The following is a 21,797-nucleotide window of genomic DNA, read 5'->3' as shown; positions in this document are numbered from 1 at the left end:
TCATCCACTGAGCTCTTTGATGATTACGTCATCATCATCATTATGGTGTATCTGTTATAACGTAAAGTGCACAAAATTAACAAAATCAAACAATCTCTTCTTTTATTCGAGGTGTGCTATTAATTTCTTCCTTCCCCAGTTCGTCTCAGTGGCTCCTCCTTAGCTGTTCGATTTAACCATCTGATCTTCAACATTCTCCTGTAACAGCACATTTCAGAAGCTTCCGTCATTTCTTTTTCTGAACTGTTATTGTCCACGTTTCACTTTTGGTCAACGCTGTGCTACAGATAAAAAAAACCTACCGAAAATACGTCCTAACATTTCAGTTGAAATTCGATGTTAATAATTTCCTCTTTTTCAGAAACGTTTTTCTTGCTGTTGCCAGTCTGAGTTATACGTCCCCTCCACTTCTGCTATAATCTTATTTAGCTACCCAAACAGTAAAACTTGTCAGTTACTTTTACTGTCTGACTTTCTAACCTGATACTCTCAGAGTAGATTTATTTGATCTGACTATATTCTATTAACGTTGTTTTACATTTATTATTACTAATCTTAGTCTCTTTTAAAACTCCTATTCATCCTATTCAAGTGCCGTTCCAAGTTCTTTTTCCATTTCCGACAAATTAGAATGTCGTCGGCAAACCTCAAACCTTTCAAGTTTCTCCTTGTTTTGGCTCTGAGCACTATGGGACTTAACATCTATGGTCATCAGTCCCCTAGAACTTAGAACTACTTAAACCTAACTAACCTAAGGACAGCACACAACACCCAGTCATCACGAGGCAGAGAAAATCCCTGACCCCGCCGGGAATCGAACCCGGGAACCCGGGTTTCTCCTTGTTTTCCTTTACTTGTTGCTCAACGTACAGAATGAATAAAACCGTGGAAGACTGAATAAAACTGGAGACAGGCTAAAACCCTGTCTTACTCTCTTCGCAGCTACTGTTGTCCTTTCATGTCCTTCGACCCTTATAACTGCAGACCGGTTTCTATACTAGTTTTGTAGATTACATTTGGCTCCCTGTATTTTATGGTTGCTTCCTTCAGAATCTGAAATAGAGTATTCCTCGCAACATTATCAAAAGCTTTCTACAAATCTACAAATGCTATAAACGCAGGTTACCTTTCTTCGAACTGTCTTCGAAGATAAGTCGTAGGGTTAGTAGTGCTTCGCTGGTCCTACATTTCTCTGGGAAGCATCGTGCCCTTCCCCGAGGTCGGCTTATACCAGATTTTTCCGTCTTCTGTAAATAATTTGTGTCAGTATTTTGCAATAATGAATCATTCAACTGATAATTCGGCAGTGTTCACAGTAATCGTTACCTGTTGAAAATTATACATATGAGTCTCTGATTAAAATAAAAGACAGCTGTGTATTACCTATCTGGAGACAATCAAACTAATAAATTGAAGTAGCATAATTTATTTCTCATTTTGAGAGCATATACTAAAGCATCTTAAAAATTGGCAACAGTTTTTGGTTTCGCATATGTAAAGACAGAAAGCAACGATAATATTTTAAAATTCTAAAGAAGAAGATTTACTTTTTGTTGAGACTTGATAAGAAATTGCATTTGCACCTTCTAAAAGCGCACTGTTATTGCATCACATGGCAAAATTATTATTTATTGCACAAATAAATCAAATATTCTCCAGAAAAAACAATGGCGGCCTGAGATTTATGTAACAGAAAAGGTGGCATAATTGAAGGCCGTTTTCCTAAGTCACTGTGAACAGCCTTTTTTCTGATGATCAGTACGTTTCAGAGGCCATTAAAGTACCGCGGGAACAATTGTGAACACGCGTTTAGTAGTAGAGAGAGGGATCAAGAAAAGGCAGTATATCGATCGAAGCTAGGGAGACATCAGAAGGATACTGACACAAGTGAAGAAAGTTTTCTTCAGTGAAAGAGATCTACTGTTGTCAGTATTGAAATGCAGTTACTGAAATTCAATTGAGAAAGGAGTGCCGAAACTAAGGATTTGCATCGCAGATATGTACGCGAAATAAACACGGACTGTGCGAAAAACAGAGAAGAATAAATGAGACGTATGTGAAATGTGGTCCGGCCAAACAATGTTGACAGATTAGTGATTAGATAAAGTATGAAATACAGAGATTATAGAAAGAGTAGGAGAGGGAAAAACCCTTATCAACAGAGCAAAAGTGATGATTAGAGTTTAACGTCCCGTCGACATTGTGGCCATTAGAGATGGAACACAAACTCAGATGACGAAAGGATTCGGAAGGCAATTGGTCGTACCCTTTTCAAAGGAATAATCCTGGCGTTCGCCTTCAGGGACTTAGGGAAATCATTGAAAATCTAAATCCTGATGGATGGACACGGATTTGATCCATCATCCTCCCTAATGTGACTCCAGTGTGCTGACCACTCGCTCTGTAACGTTACAATAGATGAATGGGACCTATTAAGATATTCAACAGTAGGTAACTTAAAACTGAAAGGAGCAGCAGAGGAGAAAAAGTTCTTGGGACAAAGAAAATTTGCGGTATATAAGAAGGATTGTTAAGGATGCTGATTATAAGGGCAGACTTATTGTCTTAGATTTTAAGTACAATACCTAGCTACATAGCGTAGAGAAGATTAACATCATTAGCCTGGAAGAGGGAGAGGACGCTCACAAACTAGTGGGAGCCAATACCTGAGGGGGACAAAAATGAAAATGGGGATTGGCCTCCATGCATCCAAATAATGAATCTTCTTCAGAACTGCGACACTTTGCCTAGTTCAGAGGCTGTTCTTCGTTTCCCTTCAGGAAATGCGAACGTAACCGTTTCATTCCTTAGGTATGAGAAATAGTCTCTGCTATGGTTCTACTTTTTATGAGTTTCAGTTAATTCACCTACATTTCTTTGTCGTTTACTAATATTCAGCCCTTGTAAGAATAAAGACGCATTAATACATGTACTAGCTATTTTGCTCCATTGTGCAATGCGCCTTAGGTATCTGTAAATGCCATAATACAAAACCTTCTTTACATAATTCTTGGACCATCACATGGCGATTTCACACAGTTGTGTAACACGTTATCGAAATTATGGCGCAACAAGTCAATGTTTTTTTTTTTTTTTTAGGTTAATGCACATTTCGGAGTAAAGCTTTGTCACCTGTGCACCAAGCAACGGTCTTGCCGCAGTAGTAACACCGGTTCCCGTCAGATGACCGAAGTTAAGCCCTGTCGGGCTGGGCTAGCACTTGGATGGGTGACCATTCGGGTCTGGCGAGCGCTGTTGCCAAGCGGATGCCCTCAGCCGTTGTGAGGCCAATTGAGAAGCCATTTGCTTGAGACGTAACAGCTGCGGTCACGAAAGCTGACAACGGCCAGGAGAGCGGTGTGCTGACCACATGCCCCTCGTATCCACATACAGTGACACCTATCACTGACAAGGGAACCTCCCCATGGCACCCCCCTCAGATTTAGTTATAAATTGGCACAGTGGATAGGCCTTGAAAAACTGAACACAGATCAATCGAGAAAACAGGAAGAAGTTGTGTGGAACTATGAAAAAATAAGCAAAATATACAAACTGGGTCGTCCATGCGTAAGATATGCAATATCAAGGGCAATATGAGGCGAGGAGCGCCGTGGTCCCGTGGTTAGCGTGAACAGCTGCGGAACGAGAGGTCCTTGGTTCAAATCTGCACACGATTGAAAATTTTGCTTTCTTTATTTTCGCAAAGTTATGATCTGTCCGTTCGTTAATGGACGTCTCTGTTCACTGTAATAAGTTTAGTGTCTGTGTTTTGCGACCGCACCGCAAAACCGTGTGATTAGTTGACGAAAGGACGTGCCTCTCCAATGGGAACCGAAAACATTTGATCACAAGGTCATAGGTCAACCGATTCCTCCACAGGAAAACACGTCTGATGTTTTGTATACGACACTGGTGACAGCATGTGCGTCACATGACAGGAATATGTTGTCGACCCACCTAACTAGTACACTTGGCGAATGGATGAAAAGATTCTTCTACCTTGCCCGATTTAGATTTTCTTGTGGATGTAATAATCACTCCAAAAAAAGTGATGAAAACATAAGAGTTTTTCACATAAACTGAAAATAAAAAGTTAAAGTTTTCGGTCGAGGGAAGACTTGAACTGAAGACCTCTCGTTCTGCAGATGTTCACACTAACCACGGGACCACGGTGCTCCTCGTCTTAGACTGCCCTTAATATTGCCTATATTACACATGGACGACCCAGTTTGTATATTTTGCTTATTTTTTCACAGTTCCACACAACTTCTTCCTGTTTTCTCGATCGATCTGTGTTCAGTTTTTCAAGGCCTATCCACTGTGCCAACTTATAACTAAATCTGAGGGGGGTGCGATGGGGATGTTCCCTTGTGAGGATGACACGGCGGTCGGTCGGTGCCCTTTGGGTCTGTTCGGATCGAGAGGTCTGTGCACCAGCTTGGGGCTGAGTGAATTGCTTTAATGTCTCAAAGCTATGTAAATACGTATTCGTGAATGTCGACACGCTTTTTTCAAAAACTGACGTAAAGACAGACGAAAGTAGGCGACCTTATAAATGTGTATACAATAATTTGTTGTGTCAAGATTCCCTGATTACTTCAAATATCCGGTTTAACGATTTCGGCAGGTCTGAAGGTGGCAGTAAACTGTGTTGCAGTAATTAGGTGATGTTGACATAATACATTATTGTGTAAGTCGAGATGCTTCTTCGTGTAGCATGTTAATGTGTTTTACTCTCATACATGTATAGGGTACATAAGCGAGTAGCATGGGAGATGACTGCACTGTTGAGTCACATGCAAAGGAACATGGCTCTACCACAGACACTTGTGGCATTGACGTTGCAAGGCACTTCTCTTAGTAGCAATTGAAGTTCTGTGGAACAAGCGGTGTTTAGAAATGTACAGTGTCCATGAGCATACGCAGAAATTTGCCAAAGACAAGGGATGATTCTAAAACTGTCATTTTTTACGTAACTGATACGTTAAGTTTGAGAAAATATATAGTGCTTCAAGAATTTGAAAGGATGTACACAAAAACACAAAACTTATCTTATTTCAAACGTTAATAGTTATCGACTCAACATTCTATGAAGGTAGGAGACTTTTTCTTTGGAAAGGAAGGGGAGAGGGTGTTTGAAAAGCTCCATCTATGTGCCTCCGCAGCCAAAGTATGGTTTAAATGCGACGAACCATAGCAACAGTAACGAATGCGGATAACTTCAGTCATGCTCATGAGTTTGACCATCGATTTGGTGTTTGTCGTGCGTCCTGTGGTGGGCAGAGTCAACATTTGTCAAAGGTAAATGAAATCGGTGATCCTAAACGTAATTGTAGAAAGTACCCCAAGGTTGTACGTGACGCACGTAAACAATATACTATTGCAATTCCGATGGTTGTATTGGGAACAAAAATTTTGTAGCCCTCTATATATGTTAGAATGCACACCAAGGTTCTGTTGCCATATATGTGGCAGATATAGTATTGCAAAACTGGATGCACCTTTTTAAAACACCAGCGCAAACCAAACTGACACACTTATGGTCGCTCCCCTCAGCCACCACGCCGAGTGCCAACTTGGTTTGCGTAGATAGTCCCACAACAACCATATAAGATACGGGCAAGCACATAATTTTAGCGCGCAGCACGCTTAAACAGTTTGATAACGCGTTTGTATCTGTATGAGGTAAATTAATTATATAATTAGGTAAAACAAGAGAAATGTAACTGATACTAAGACTATGCCAGATAGTGAACTGACAGTACAAAGAAGAGTTTTGTGATAACTTACACACTGACACATCAGTGCAAAATGATTTCGTGACTGTGTTAATTTATTTTACTTTGAAAGTGAAAAAGGTCACTGGATGAGGTTTGGTGAAACATGTCAGCACCATATATTCGAGGGGGTACCGAAAAGACACCGAACTATTTTTTTGTGGGCAGGGCTTTTGGATGTAGTGCTGCATTTTGTCACTAAGAGTGTATAGAGCAAGCATTCCAGAATCGGTAAGCCGAGTGCCACTGCTGAAGGTCAGGACGAGTTTCGGCACAGTTCATAGTGACAACTGTTTTGTCTGATTGTCGTTTTTGCAATGGCTGATTTTCAGGAACAATGTGTGACGATGAAATTCTGCTTTTTGCTCCGAAAAAGTGGAGCAGAAACTCTTATAAAAGTTAAAAACGGCGTACGAGGACGATGCTATGGGGAAAACTCAAGTGTCTGAGTGGCTTTCCCGCTTCAGAAATGGTGAAATGTTAGTTGCTGACACACCTCTTTCTGGTTGTCCTATCATAGCCCGAACACATGCAAATTTTACAAACTTTAGCGCAGTTATCAAGGAAGATCGACAACGGACCATTCAAGAAATTCTGGAGTTGTCAGCAGGAACTTGGAGTTCAGCGCAGCGATTGGGGACAGAAGGTTTTGGAATGAAAAGGGTAGCTGCCAATTCGTGCCATGACTGCTGACAGTTGAACAAAAGCAAAGTCGTGTGGAAGTATGCTATGCTATGCTTTGAAAGAAGACTCCTGAAGTAATCCACACTTTTTCTCAAAAATTATCACAGGTGACGAAACTTGGTGCTATGCTTACGATACTGAATCAAAGCAACAACCAAGCCAATGGAAGACTTCAAGTTCGCCTCGTCCCAAGATAGCTTGTCAGGTGATATCAAACGTTTAAAAATTTTGATTTGTTTTTTCGATGTGAGAGTAGGTGCCTGTTCAGGGTTTGTTCCGCAGGTCAGACAGTTAACCTGGCGTTCTATTTGGAAGTTTTGAAAAGATTTCGCAAACACGTACGGTAGAAGCGAACTGATTTGTGGCAATTGAGGATTGATTTTTTTCATCATGACAATGCCCTTGCTCACACAGTCTTGTCTGCACAACATTTCTTGACCAAAAACGGTATGACCTCTGTCTGTCACCTCCTATACTCACCAGACGTTGCACCGCCCAACTTTTTGTTGCTCATAGAATGAAAAGGAACATGAAAGGAAAGCATTTTGCTGACGTTGTTGAGGTGAAGAAAAAAACGACGGAGACGCTGTCAAGCATCACGAGAGATGAATTTAAACAATGTTTTGAAAAATGGAATAAAAGATTGGACAAGTGTGTTAGTGCAAGTGGAAAGAACATTGAGGGAGTTTGTGCTTAAAAAGTTAATTAGTAAGTTTAAAAAAACAGTTCGGTTTGTTTTGGGTACCCTCTCACACATCATTGTCTCTGTCCCTGGAGACCACAAGTACGTTAGTGCAAAGTCTAATTATTATGAGCGAAGCTTATCTCAAGAATTATTTATTAGAATATGTTGCAATGGAACACTCATTCATTCATTTAACTATTTTCCCAAAGTTCTCCTTTTCCAAAAGTATCTGCTTGGCATTTTGATAAAGTTCCAATTTTTTAAATTCCGATATCAGTGCTTCATACTTTGGCGAATTGGAAAACTAACCAATGCTCTTTGATTTCAGGTTTCTACAAAGACTGGAGAAGGCTATGAACATCATGGTGCTTATACAGCTTTCCTTCTCAATGCTCAATCTTTGTATGGCATTGTACCAGCAGACTAAAGTAAGCTCAATTATTTTAGCTATAACCCCGTAACATTAAAAAGGAAATACAAAAGAGTTACACAATAACGCATAATTACTTCCTACTAAGTAATGAAAGATGCTTTACTAAAGTTTAGAGACCAGCGACATTTCTGAAAGCGGAAGAAAATCTATCTGCAGGAGGAACTGGGGAAAATTTAAATTAATATAGATTCACAGATTTTCGAGTATTTTTCAAATAGTATATGTACAATGGTCGAGGGCTAGAATCTTTCAATACTAATCGAAAAGGTGCTGGCACCAGTTTTCGATCACACATATTGTTTCGGTTTTGGATAACAAAATCATCGACAGTGAGACCGAAGATTTCCGGCATATCGTGTCATCCTCATTCCTTCAATAAGCTTGTCAAAAGTGGGTGAAGGATCGGAAGAAGTTTCTTACTCTTCAGTTTGTAAACTGTCCCTAAAGGCAGAAAAATCAGCAACGATCAACAACATGAGGACTTAGAATGTAAAGAAAACTACCGCAAGACACTTAATGTATATCCAAAGATGCTGTGGTCTATAACTGAGAAAGTGTTATGACAATCTCTCCATTGGCAAAAGACCCAGGATTAGTCACCATCCAGATTTACGGGAGAGGTCAGCTACGGGCACGTCACCACGAGAAAAGCATTCCGACATCAGATATTGGATTTTAGGGCGAACCCAAAAACAGATCACATTTTGTTAGGTTGGTGCATGAGGTCGTAGCGTTTCTGTTTTGCATGTTGGTATTCCGGTGTGCTATGCTTTTTTTCTCGATTGTCTTTTTTATTTGTAGTTGACTGTTGCCTTTTGAGTTGGCATATTGTCATTTTGTCATTTGGAGACAGGCGAGTGCAGCTGTGGACCCAAGAAAATGGAGTGCCAAGTGGAGACATGGGAACATTTCCGGTATATTCATCTGTTTGAGGTCAATAGAGGGCCGAGATCAGCGGTGGTAGCCAGAAACATTTGCGCCATGTATGAGGATAATCTTATTGAACAGAGCATGGGAACAAAATGGTTTCCCGTTTTAAGGAGGATCGTTTAGACATTAGTGACTCTCACATTCAGGAAGACTTTCGGTGTTTGATGAAGGTCGTTTAAACACATTAATCCACAATGATCCACGTCACGGTACCCGATAACTGGCAAATGTGATGGCCTATGATCATTCCACCATCGTGGTGCATTTGCATGCAGTGGGAAAGGATGAAAAATCAGGTGTATGAGCACCGCAAGATCTAACCTAAGCCAAAATTACAAAAATCGGCGGGTGGCCATATGTCCATCTCTGTTTCGTCATCATCAATTGGCGAATGAACAGCACCAATCATTCCTATCCTGTATCATTACTGACGCCGAAAAATTGTGTCTTTATGATAACAAGGTGAAAAAGGGATGGCTGAGCTCAAGAAAGGCAGCAAATCCCCGTACAAAGCATTGTGCGCGTCCACAAAAGATAATGTTTTGGATGTTGTGGGACAGCGATGGTGTGGTGTACTGCGAATTGCTTCCCCAAGGTGTAGCCATCACTGCTGACATTTATTGTAAACAACTATGACGTCATGCAGATGCAATCCAAGAAATACGATCAGAAAGACTGCGTATAGTGGTGCTACTCCATAATAAAGCACCGCTACATTCTGATAAACTGACAAAAAACACTGTACAGGAGTTGGGTTGGGAAGTCATTCCGCACCCACTTTATTCACCTCATCTCCTCCCTTAGATTTTCACCTTTTCCACGCTCCAGTGAAAAACCTTCAAGGGACTTCCTTTCCAGATGAAAATGCGCATCGAATGTGACTTGACGAGTTCCCTGCCTCAAAACCATATGATTTCTGCAGTCGTGGAGTTGAAAAGTTACCCTAGCGATGGCAGACTGTTGTAAATAGTGAAGGAGAATATAATGTTGACGACTAAATTCCCTCCTACGTGTATTTGTTGCGTTTATTAATATTATGGAATAGCGCTACGGACTTTTGCAATCAAACCAATTGTAATTATGATGAGTAGGCTCAAGTTTAAAGAAATCGCCAGGTACAATCAACGTACAAGAAAGTGGCAGACCGATACTGACTTATTGAGAAATGGTCGTGAGTAATCGAAGTTCTCTGTGGCTGTAGATCGTGCGAAAAATGATTATCACCTTAGGTAGTGCAATTGAGAAGGAACGGGCATCCTTAAAAAGTGTTAAAATAGAAGCAGGTCAAAAAACTGTAGGCACAAGAAAGGGAACTGCGGTGAAACTGTAGGTGAGAATCACATGCAAATATCTTGCAAATCAAGTAATGAAATTTTCGCCACAAATAATGGAACATAGCGCTAAATATATCCTAGGTCGTGCATGCACCGACATTTGACAACACAAGCACCCTCCTCCATCACAATGTTTTTACCTTACACTGGTGAAAAAACCCTTGTGATCGCACATACTCAACATTATGAAGTATGTGCCATCTGCCAAGTGCTGGGTAGCCACCCCCACGTTGGCCAGGAGAGACCTGCATCTGTGCTGGCCACACCAGCAGCTGGACACCTGTCTCCTGGCATACATGCACCCGCCATACTGAACGCTCATATTATCACCACGACCAGCATCCAGTGAACCAATCAATGTACATGGGGAGAATAATCATTCAGTGCAAACACACGTCATATTGAATCTTCTGATACAGCACAAGCGTGTACTTCTGTCTCCGCTCACCCAGCATACTGGCTAGTTTGCTATTCACCTACCTAAACGATACCGCCGTCTGTACTTGTCCTCATAACTGCAGGCAAGAGTCGACAGGTCGGAGCATTCTTTGTAATTAACTGGCTATCACTGGCTTCTGGTTGACTGAATGCACACGCCCACTCATGCCACCGGTCGCAGTGCAATGCGAGACGAGCAGACATGGCTTGGACATGTAATTCTAATTGCACTTCCACCCCAACATAGATTCCCCCCACATTACCCAATCTGAGGTAGGGATGTTGTCATCCATATACCTCGAATTTCCTACACAAAATGTAGAATATTTAACTCATTTTTGTCTCATGGCGGAGTGCTAAGAGCATGCTCTATCTCTCACACAGGATGTTTCCTCACTTTCGAAACCAAATGCTTCATCACATATGAAGTCTCTGAAAGTAACAGGAGAGAGAAATTGTAAATATTGGGTTTATACTACATATCACATTATAAATTCGGTAATATAGGTGATTTTATTACGATGGTCATTTCTCCCTGTGTAGGTGGGAGACAGAAGCTTCGTTAAAAGATCTAGTTGCAACGAGAAAACGTCTTGTTACCACTCCAACTCCTGAATTATGGGTATCTGTGGTACTATAGCCCATACTTCCACCCACTCGGCGGCACGTCATTGATATCAATTTGATAGGCTAATTAATTAGATTGATCATGAGAGTCTCTTTGCATGGTGTGTAATTTTTTCCCAGCAGTCGGATTACACTCGCCAGGTAATCCAAATGGAAATCTTTGGAGGGAAGACGATGTTCTTTTCTAGGAACACTAGGATAAAATTAAGAGAACAGATATTTAATGCTGACCACAGAAAGATCCAATCGCCACCCACATACATTTCGCATAACCGCCATGAAGATAGAGATACGAGATATTAGCACTCATAGGGAGCCATACAGGCACTCTTTTTCCCTTGGTATATTTGCGAGTGGAATAGGAAATACACTGTATGATGGCTTGCGAAGTACGGATATAGATGTAAATGTAAATTTAGTCTGCCTATTAGTATGTGGCTCTATCCATTTATAGGCACACAAAACTCACTGAATAATGCTGTCTCTTATTATCGAGAAAGAAAAGACGGGACTTCTGCTGCTGATTGTCTCTCGATAAAAATCTTTATAGTAGCCCCTTATTTTGTTTTTGCAGCCTCTTCATGAGACATATGTGAGGAGGTGTAATATGTCTGCCGCAACACTTAGAAGAAGCGGTTTTGAGGTCTCCCCTCAACCCACCTTTTGTCAGAGTATCACTTACCTGCTTCATGCTCACGTATCTTCCAGTCTTCGAGCCCGCATCTCGTGGTCGTGCGGTAGCGTTCTCGCTTCCCCCGCCCGGGTTCCCGGGTTCGATCCCCGGCGGGGTCAGGGATTTTCTCCGCCTCGTGATGGCTGGGTGTTGTGTGATGTCCTTAGGTTAGTTAGGTTTAAGTAGTTCTAAGTTCTAGGGGACTGATGACCATAGATGTTAAGTCCCATAGTGCTCAGAGCCATTTGAACCATTTTGAACCAGTCTTCGACATGTAGCTAGAACCCACCTGACTTCGATGAGTAAGAGATATCCCTCACCAAGTGGCAGACACTTGCAAATTCTCTCAAAATTCCATCAATTCCCCCCAACAGTGTTCCATAGTTAGAAGGCTGTCTAGTCCTCTTCCTGTCACTGACTAGGTATAGAGCTAACACAATGAGAAAAATAGCACACTAACATACAGGAGGAAATTCACAATCATGTAGAGTATATGTGGACTGCACAACTAAATTCAGAAGTATAACGATACAGTTCACTGATATCGAATGACTGTCTAATAAATTTGCTCCCTGTGCGTGCCCTAATCTCCTTTATCGTATTCCAATGATTACTACGCTATAAATACGACAGTGTAATGGTGTCATTGTCTTCATTGACTGCACAGAGTCATTTCCTCTCTCTCTCCTCATTATCTTTATGACATCCAATGGAGTAAAACTATGAACTATAAAAACTTAACTAATGTCATGTGATAGAGAAATTTATAAGATTTTATTGCATCTCTCTCTTCCAATATATCGACAAAAATACCGTCTGTGTGTTGGCATCGAGAATATGTGGTGATCCCATTAAATATACACATACTGATCCATTTGAGCAGGTGGTCAGTGATCAAAGCTGCTTGACAGACCTTTGAGGTTTTGTCCCTGTACTGTAGGAGGACCATATCCCACAGACTATCACTCACAGGAGAGGCATCTTGTGTTTTGTTTCATTTTTTTTTTCATAAGCAGTCTCATGCATAGCCAACGGCCTTGCTACAGTGGTAACACCAGTTTCCATCATATCACCGAAGTTAAGCACTGTTGGGCTGGGCTAGCACTTGGATAGGTGTCCATTCTTTCTGCTGAGTGCTGTTGGCAAGCGGGATGCTCTCAGCCCTTGTGAGGCAAAACTGAGGAGCTACTTCATTGAGAAGTAGCGGCTCCAGTCTCGGAAACTGACATACGGCTGGGAGAGCGGTGTGCTGACTGTATGCCCCACCATATCTGCATCCAGTGATGCCTGTTGGCTGAGGATGACATGGCGGCCAGTCGGTACCGCTGTTGTGATGTGTCCGCCACGCTGAGCAGGTAAGAATGCTTGCATGGCTAGACGCAGCTTGCATGTTCCGTTAGGATGGCTAGGAAAAATGCACCCTGTGCTATTCTTGGAAGCATTGGAACCGATTTCTATAGCGCGACCAGTGACATCAGTATCTACAGGTAGAGAGGTATTACGCCAGCAAATGTCAACATGCGTCCGCGGGCTAGAGGCGTCTCACATATAGGACTGACATGAGCGCACCGCTCGGCGTGCGCACCTTGGAGTTCTGTAGGGGTGCAGTTCACTGGTATGTCGTGGCTGACGATAGTTCTAACAAGGGAACCTCCCCATCGCACCCCCCTCAAATTTGGTTATAAGTTGGCACAGTGGATAGGCCTTGAAAAACTGAACACAGATCAATCGAGAAAACAGGAAGAAGTTGTGTGGAACTATGAAAAAAAAAAAAAAAGCAAAATATACAGCCCGCATCTCGTGTTCGTGCGGTAGCGTTCTCGCTTCCCACGCTCGGGTTCCCGGGTTCGATTCCCGGCGGGGTCAGGGATTTTCTCTGCCTCGTGATGGCTGGGTGTTGTGTGCTGTCCTTACGTTAGTTAGGTTTAAGTAGTTCTAAGTTCTAGGGGACTGATGACCATAGATGTTAAGTCCCATAGTGCTCAGAGCCATTTGAACCATTTGAACCAAAATATACAAACTGAGTAGTCCATGCGCAAGATAGCCAATATGAAGAACAGGCTGAGCTAAGGAGCGTCGTGGTCCCGTGTTAGCGTGAGCAGCTGCGGAACGAGAGGTCCTTGGTTCAAGTCGTTGAAAATTTTAATTTTTTATTTTCAGACAATTATTATCTGTCAGTCCGTCCGTCCGTCCGATGCGAGGTAACTGCGCCGTGGTATGGGGACGCTACACCTAAACAAACATCGAAACACACGACGTCAGTTGACTATAGCGCACGGAAGAGAGAGTATTCCTTCCAACGAGGCTCCCTGGCTGGCAGTTGACTGTTCGCTACTTTGGACGAGAGTGAATTAAATACGTGAGATGTATTCCGTGGGCAATATGAATCCAGCAAATATAGCTTGCGACTTCAATAACAATCGCACGGTTTTGCGATGCGGTCGCAAAACACAGACACAAAACTTATTACAGTGAACAGAGACGTCAATGAACGAACGGACAGATCATAACTTTGCGAAAAATAAAGAAAGTAAACTTTTCACTTTAGGGAAGACTTGATCCAAGGACCTCTCGTTCCACAGCTGCTCACGCTAACCACAGGACCACAGCGCTCCTTAGCTCACATTGTCCTAGATGTTGCCTATCTTGCGCATGGACTACTCAGTTTGTATATTTTACTTATTTTTTCATAGTTCCACACAACTTCTTCCTGTTTTCTCGATTGATCTGTGTTCAGTTTCTCAAGGCCTATCCACTGTGCCAACTTATAACTAAATCTGAGGGGGGTGCGATGGGGAGGTTCCCTTGTAAGGTGATTTTACTTGCAATGAGTGTATTTGTACTGCATTATTTTCGGCTGCTTGAGTGTTGTGACCGTGTTTGCATAGTATTAAACATGCATTATTTTTTGAGGATTTATGAGTTGTTTTCGTGTCTGTTGCATTATTTTGTGAGCAGGGGTGCAGACTGTGCAATGCATTATTTCGACAGTTTAAGAGTTGTTTTCGGATCTGTACATCAGTGTACTGCATTATTTCAGTGATTTACCAGTAGTTTTAAGGTCTGTAGGCTGTGCGATGCATTATTTCGACAGTTTACAATTAGCAAGCGTGTCTGCAGAGCGTTTTACATGCATTATTTCGGTAATTTACGAGTTGTTTGCATGTCTGTACATCAGTGTACTTCATTATTTCGGTGATTTACGAGTAGTGTGCAGGTCTGTAGACTATTTACTGAGACCCTAAGGACCCTAGGGTGAGCGTTTTGTATCAGTATATCAAATAAACTATGTGAAATGCGTCCCTAAATTAATTGTTCCAAAATAAATCAAGTACACCACTTCCTCTCTCCAGCAGCCCAGCACAGGCTGAGTCATTTTCCTGCCATTTCCCTCCCACCCCAGACCGCCATCTTGGATTATGTTACGGGAGGGACGGCAGTGCCCTCCGGAGGCGGTACTGTGTACTAGTTCAGTTGCACTCCAGACCTCATGGTGAACACACTGGATGGAGCTACTGCCTGAAATTGTTTAAATAAACACTGCATGCAAAATAAAGACTTATGTCCATCCTATCCAGCAGCCCAGCACAGGCTGAGTCCTTTCCCAGCTAATTCCTAGGAAGAGGTGGTGGTTGGATGACTTAGATTTGTAGAGGTAGCCCAAGTGACCTAGTTTCCCGCCATTTGCTTAGGTTAGTGGAGGTAGCTGTGGTGTGTTGCATTGTCCTGCTGGAATTTGAAAATCCCACCATTTTCTGCGGGAGGGGAAGGGAGGGGATGGGAGGGGGTTAGGTTAGTGGAAGTAGCCCAATTAGACTATCTTCCTGCCAAAATTTGAATTTCCCACCATGATGTCATTGTGATATTGCCATATCTATCGCCGCCATCTTGGATCCGCCATCTTGAATACATTTGGAAACAATGGAGAGTGGGAGGACGCCGCCCTTGTTCTACTATTACAGTCATCTCTCGAAGTGACAGCAATGAAAAAATGAGGAGCTAGTATGAAGATTTTTACTGAGAGAAAATCAGCAGCAGGAGTTCTGTCTTTTGTCTTATTAATAGGCAGACTAAATTTACATTTACATCTATATGTTTACTCCAGAAACCATCGTACGGTGTGTGGCAGAAGGTACCCCATGCCACTAGTAGGCATTTCCTTTCCTATTCCACTAAATAAATAAATAAAACGTTATGTTGGACCTCTTTAACCTATCATCTAAGAGAAGATGTAGGGTCAGTATTGACTCCTGTTTTCCAACATTTCTCTGAAACCTAAATTTATCATTTTTTTTCTTTATTGAATTTCGATTCTCCCCAGAGGGAGAGGGGGGGAGGGGGGGCGGGCTGGCAGCAGCATAATATGGCGTTCTGGAGTATACAGAAGAGTTAAAAACATAATGAGGCGATAACGAAACAATAAAACAGGCTATCAAACGGTGACTGTTTAAAACTGTGACATGGCGAAAAGTTGTGAACTGAAAATATAAAAATAGTGGGTAGGTGATGCTGATTAAAACACTTAGTAATTAAATAGGCGGTTGTAGGTTCGAATCCTGCCTCGTGCATGGATGTGTGTGATATGCTTAGGTTAGTTAGGTTTAAGTAGTTCTAAGTTCTAGGGGACTGATGACCTCAGATGTTAAGTCCCATAGTGCTCAGAGCCATTTGAACCATTTGAACCAATTAGATAGGCACAATTTAAAAACACAGCGACAGTCTGCTTTCTGTTCACTAGAGTTAAAAAACACACCTAGCGACACTATGGTGTCTGTTCGCAACAAGTAAAAAGGAGATGTACAACACTGTACCCTCACATCTCATATAAACACTGCACTATAGAGTAGACCCGAAGGCAGATGGGGGCGGGTGGGGGGGGGGGGGGGGGGCGTGGGGAGGACCCAGACAAATGAGGGGGAGAAAGGGGGGAGGAGAGTAAAAGCGAAAAAGAAGGTCGATGGAGGGAGAGGACACAGATAAGGGGGGCAGGGCAGACTTGAGAAGGAGTGAGGAAGGCAGTGGAGGGGAAAGTAAAAGCACTCAGAGGAGAAAATGGAGTCAAAGAGAGCAGGGAAAAAGCAGGAAGCAGGATGTAAAGGGGTGGGAGGGAGCCTGGGAAAATGATAGAGGGAGGGAGGGGGAGGTGAGCATCAGAGTTGATAGGAGGGATAAATGGAAGGAGAGAGGACAACATCTGGGAGGGGGAGTCGATGGAAGAAACTCATCATCCCTGAGATCGGCTTTTATCAGTTTTTCCATTCTTCCGTAGCTAATTTGTGTCATCATTTTGAAACCGGCGCTTATTAAACTAATAGGTCGGTAATATTCGTACTTGTTGGTACCCGTTTTCTTTAGAATTGGAATTATTATGCTCCTGTTGAAGTCTGAGGGTATTTCCCCATTCTAAAATACAATGTCCAGTCACATTAATATGATCAACATCCATGTTCGACACCAGTGTGCAATAACCACTCACAGATGGCAGGTGGCAGCACAAGCAATGGAGGGTGTATGAAGCATGTGAGGGGGTTCGGAAGACAGTACAGTCTTTCTCATAATGCTGAAACGTAGTGATTTGTCTGACATCCAAAAGGGTTTCATCATTGGCTTTTGAGCCATGGGTGGAAGCATTTCCGAAATGGCTAAATTTTTAAACTGTTTCAGGGCCACTTTGGTTAAAGTATACCATTAATGGCAAAATGACACTATCAAGACATTACAGGCCACACATGACTGGGGTGGATGAAGGCTGTGGAGACGTGTATGGCCAAATAGACTTGCAATTGTTGAGATATTGACCTGCCAAGTGAACCAAGTGGCTACCAACAGTGTCTCCTGAAAGATGGTTCAGAAATCGTTTCTGCAGCAGGCACGTCCTACATGCACCCATCCTGACTGTTGTTCAGTGGCGAGAAAGGCTGGAATTTGCACGTCTGTACCGCTACTGGATGTCCACTGCGTGGTGACAGGTGGCCTTTTTAAATGAATCGCGTTTTGTGGTCCATCTGACAGATGGCTGTTGGCATATATGACCTGAAACAACTGAAAGCAAACACCCTGCAACAGTTGTCAGAAGGATCCAAAATGGGGGAGGGAGTATTATGGGCTGCGCAATGTTTTCTTGGCATTCCCTAAGTAATCTCGTCATTCTGGAAGGCGCAATGGATTAACACAAGTATACATCTATCACTGGGGACCATATTCAGGCTTTTGATAGGTGCTCACATTAACATGACTGGACAGTGTATCTTGCACACCAAATAGGATAGTTTTGTAGTGCCTGACATTCCTAAGAGTATCAGCATTTATGAGGAAATGTCATCTACTTCAGGGCTTTGTTTCAGCTTAGGTCTTTCGGTGCTTTGTCAACATCTCACAGTGTCATATCCCCCATCCCATTATCATCTGCTTCTTTCCTTTTCTATAATATTGCCTTTAGGTTCATGTCCCTTGTATAGCGACTCTATGTATTCCTTCCAACTTTGGACCTTGCTTAGTACTGGTTTTCCATCTGAGCTCTTGATATTCATAAATCTGCTTCCCTTTTCTCCAAAGACATCTTTAATTTTCCTGTAGGCCTCCCCTTGTTAAACATTGTTCAAAAATGGTTCAAACGGCTCTGAGCACTATGGGACTTAACATCTGAGGTCATCAGTCCCTTAGAACTTAGAACTACTTAAACCTAACTAACCTAAGGACATCACTCACATCCACGCCCGAGGCAGGATTCGAACCCGCGACCGTAGAGGTCCCGTGGTTCCAGACTGAAGTGCCTAGAACCGCTCGCCCACTCCGGCTGGTTAAACATTGTTCTATAGACATATTTGTTTTCTAGCCATTTTGAACTTACTGTCAATCTCATTTTTCAGATGGATGCATTCCCTCTCGCTTGCTTCATTTGCTACATTTTCTTTTTTTTAAATTTTCGTCTTTCGTCGATTAAATTCAATATCTCCTGTGATGTTCAAGGATTTCTACTAGGCCTTATTTTTGTATTTTTTTATCCTCTGCTGTTTCATACGTCAGCTAAATTTAACCAAGCAAATTACACTGTCCACTCACATTACTGGGACAACCAGTCAAAAGCCTGGATAAGCACCTTTTGGAGCCTGGACTGCTGCAAGATGTGAAGTGAGGTTCTGGGAAGGTACCAATAAGAAATTGGAGCCATACTGACCCTAATACCATGGACAGCTGTGTTAGGTTTCTCGGTTGATCCATGGTGCCAAAAGCCCGATGAAAGTTATCCCACAACTCTCGATTGGGTCTAAATCAGCCGTGGGAACACGTTAAACTCATCCCAGTGCTCTTCGAACCATGCACTTAACACTGCAAGCTGTGTGACACATTGCTTCTTCTGTTGGTGCATGCCACCATGCTGAGGAAAAACAAACTGTATGTAGGGGCGGATATGGTCCCCAAGGACAGATGCATAGATGTGTTTATCCTTCATACCTTCCAGAATGACGAGATCACCCAGGAAATGCAACGAAAACATTCCCCACATTAGAATGGTCCCTCGATTGTTGAAGGGTGTTTGCTTTCAGACGTTTCACGCCATACACGCCAATGGCAATCTGTCTCATGGAGCATAAAACATGGTTCATCTGAAAAGACCACCTGTCGCCACTCAGTGGACATTCAGTTTTTGTCGCTGATGAATGGTAGTCAGCATGGGTGCGTGAACCAGGTGCCTGCTGCATTGAGGAGATACAGTTGATAGTCCTTTGGTTCATTTGGACAGTCCGCTGCTTAACAGCTTCTCGACTATTTGCCTGTCACCTCTCCACAGCCATTGTTCAGCCCTGACATTTATGGTCCATTGTGCACCACAGTTGCATCAGTGCCGTTTTTGGGTAGCACCTTTTTGCCAAGGACATGGCCGATTTCCTTCCCCATCTTTAACACAATCCGAGCTTGTCATTCGTCTCTAATGACGTTGTTGTTGACGGAACGTTAAACCCAGTCTTATTTCCTTCCACCATTTTGCCATGCACGCTATACTTTAGCCACGGCGGCATGCGAACAGTTTACGAACTTAGCTGTTTCGAAAATGCTTCCACCCTTGGTTCAAAAGCCCTTTTGGGCGTTAGAAAAACCACTCCACTTACGCATTACAACAAGAACTGTACTGATCCCCTCAATAAGCTTTAATACTGCTAGCACTGTCACCTGCTTGTCTGTGAGTGGTTGTTGCACACTGACGTGAAACACAGGCAGTGGTCTCATTAATGTGACTGGACTGTGTAGAAAGAAAGCTGCTGCTTTAAGAAATGTTGCTGCTTTCTCGGTTGCACCAAACTGCCATTGTTTTAGCTTAATATTTACATGGTTAAGTTGGTATCTTTCAAAGAAAGCAGATTTGTAAATACATCATGTTTACAGGTTATTTGTAATGCACCTTTACAATGAGTATGCTACTTGCCCCTGTAACCAATAGAACTTACCAATCGTCTAATCGAAATACTTAGATAATCTGTAGAAACTGAGGCTGATGAATATTTTAATTTTCTTTTGAATTCAGAGTAAAATAAAACATATGGCAAAGTGCAGACATTGCTGTCGAGTGCCACTCTGTCAATTAATAATGCGAGGATTATATATCAATATGATTCTCGAAACCTTAAGCAACTAGTTTTGCCAACCAACAAAAACTCAAAAGAATGAAAGTGGCATGTTGTAAGTAGTTTTAGGTATTATGTTACGTTCTGAGACATTTATGAAAGCTAGAAACACACAAGTTTGACCTTTCTGTGATATCGAGCGGCCTCTGTTACAGTAGTTTTAGCGATAATGATTAGACAGACCACGAATTTTATAATTGTTCATCTTTGTTTACTAAGAAAGTCATTTTACTTCTTCAACAGATTCCGGATTTGTCTTCAGCGCTAAAATACATACTTTATCTACCGTTCCCTACAATGAAAATCTTTTTCTACTGTTGGGCCGCTCATAGCATAAAGGAACAGGTAGGCCCAAATAACTTTATATTTTTGTAATTTGACATGTTTTTTGGTTTAGCGGCCACGTTAGTGGTAATTCTTAATACAGTTGGTGTAGTAATACACATCTTTATTTATCACAGAATGTCAAACAGTAAGTCTATAAAATCATATTATATGTGACTGTAACTAAATAAAAACTGAACACAAAACCAACAATCTGGTCATTTCTGTATCTGTACAGAAATTCTATTGAGGTGTAGAAAATTGTGCAATATAACATCTGCTCCTGAGTTAATTCGACGATAGGCTGTAGCACACCACATTTTAGCAAATCCACGTTGATATTATAAGTTCCTTTATGTCTCCTGCAGTATGTGTAATTTTTTTGTTCAGTTCCCGAAGTATTACCCTGGCGCTGATTATCATCCTGTGCTAAAGCTGATACAAGGGTCAGTCGATTAAATGCTGTTCTTCAGTTCTGTGTTGCCCACTATTCTCCAAGATGCTGTATTTTCTGAATTGGATCTGATGTCTTTTGACAATTCCATAAGGCATTTTCACAATGTGCAGTATATATTCCCAGTTGTTTCATTACACTGCCTATGATCCATGGTGATCCGATTGACAAGCTGTTTGAGAAATTTTTGGTATACATTTGATCACTAATTTGGATACTTTATCACCAATTTCGAACTGAACTCATCTTTGGATTTGCACCCTCTTTTGATGCATTTGTGACAATGTGATCGTTGCCTGACGTCCATGAAGTAGATCAGCATGTGATTTTCCAGGTACGAGATTTGGAGTTGTGCAATAAGGTATCACCATTTTCTGGAGAGAATGTTGCTTGTTTGTCGCGACCCAGTTAACATTTTTCATGGATTCTTTGAATGTTCTGACAAATATTCTTGCTTCACCATTTGAATCAGTCTCAAATGGAGCTGCCGTTAATTGTTCTATGCCATTCCTGCCACAGAAATCTTCGAATTGCTTTGATACAAATTGTGTCCTATTGTTAGAAACTATGGTCTTGGAAAATCCTTCCACAACAAAGATTTTTTGGAGTGTCTTTATTGTGGCTTCTGTAGTTGTTGTCATGTCAAATGTATTTTGTAACTATGAGTATGAAGCGGGATACTTTCCATAATGATCCAGCATTATCAATGTCAGTCCTTTCCCATGGTTCTGTTGCTTGGAACCTGGTTTGGAAATCATTTTTGGGGTTTGGTTTTGCCATTTGAGCTGGCTCACATTGTAAAACCATCTTTTAG

The 21,797-nt window shown here is 42.0% G+C and overlaps 1 protein-coding gene across 1 annotated transcript in view; it reads left to right on the top strand.

Annotated features, from left to right (window-relative positions):
* LOC126474673 (uncharacterized) overlaps positions 1-20,681 on the top strand; it is a 72,096-nt gene extending 51,415 nt beyond the window's left edge. Inside the window, exons 3-5 of the mRNA XM_050102152.1 lie at positions 7,475-7,574; positions 20,449-20,550; positions 20,667-20,681. Coding sequence (XP_049958109.1) covers positions 7,475-7,574; positions 20,449-20,550; positions 20,667-20,681 — 217 coding nt within the window. The remainder of the gene's footprint in view (positions 1-7,474; positions 7,575-20,448; positions 20,551-20,666) is intronic.
* The last annotated feature ends 1,116 nt before the right edge of the window (positions 20,682-21,797 follow it).

This window comes from Schistocerca serialis, chromosome 4 (assembly GCF_023864345.2).
Source record: "Schistocerca serialis cubense isolate TAMUIC-IGC-003099 chromosome 4, iqSchSeri2.2, whole genome shotgun sequence".
Lineage (NCBI taxonomy): Eukaryota > Metazoa > Arthropoda > Insecta > Orthoptera > Acrididae > Schistocerca > Schistocerca serialis.
Note: the sequence above shows the minus strand (reverse complement) of the source record. Positions and strands in the feature narration are given on the sequence as shown.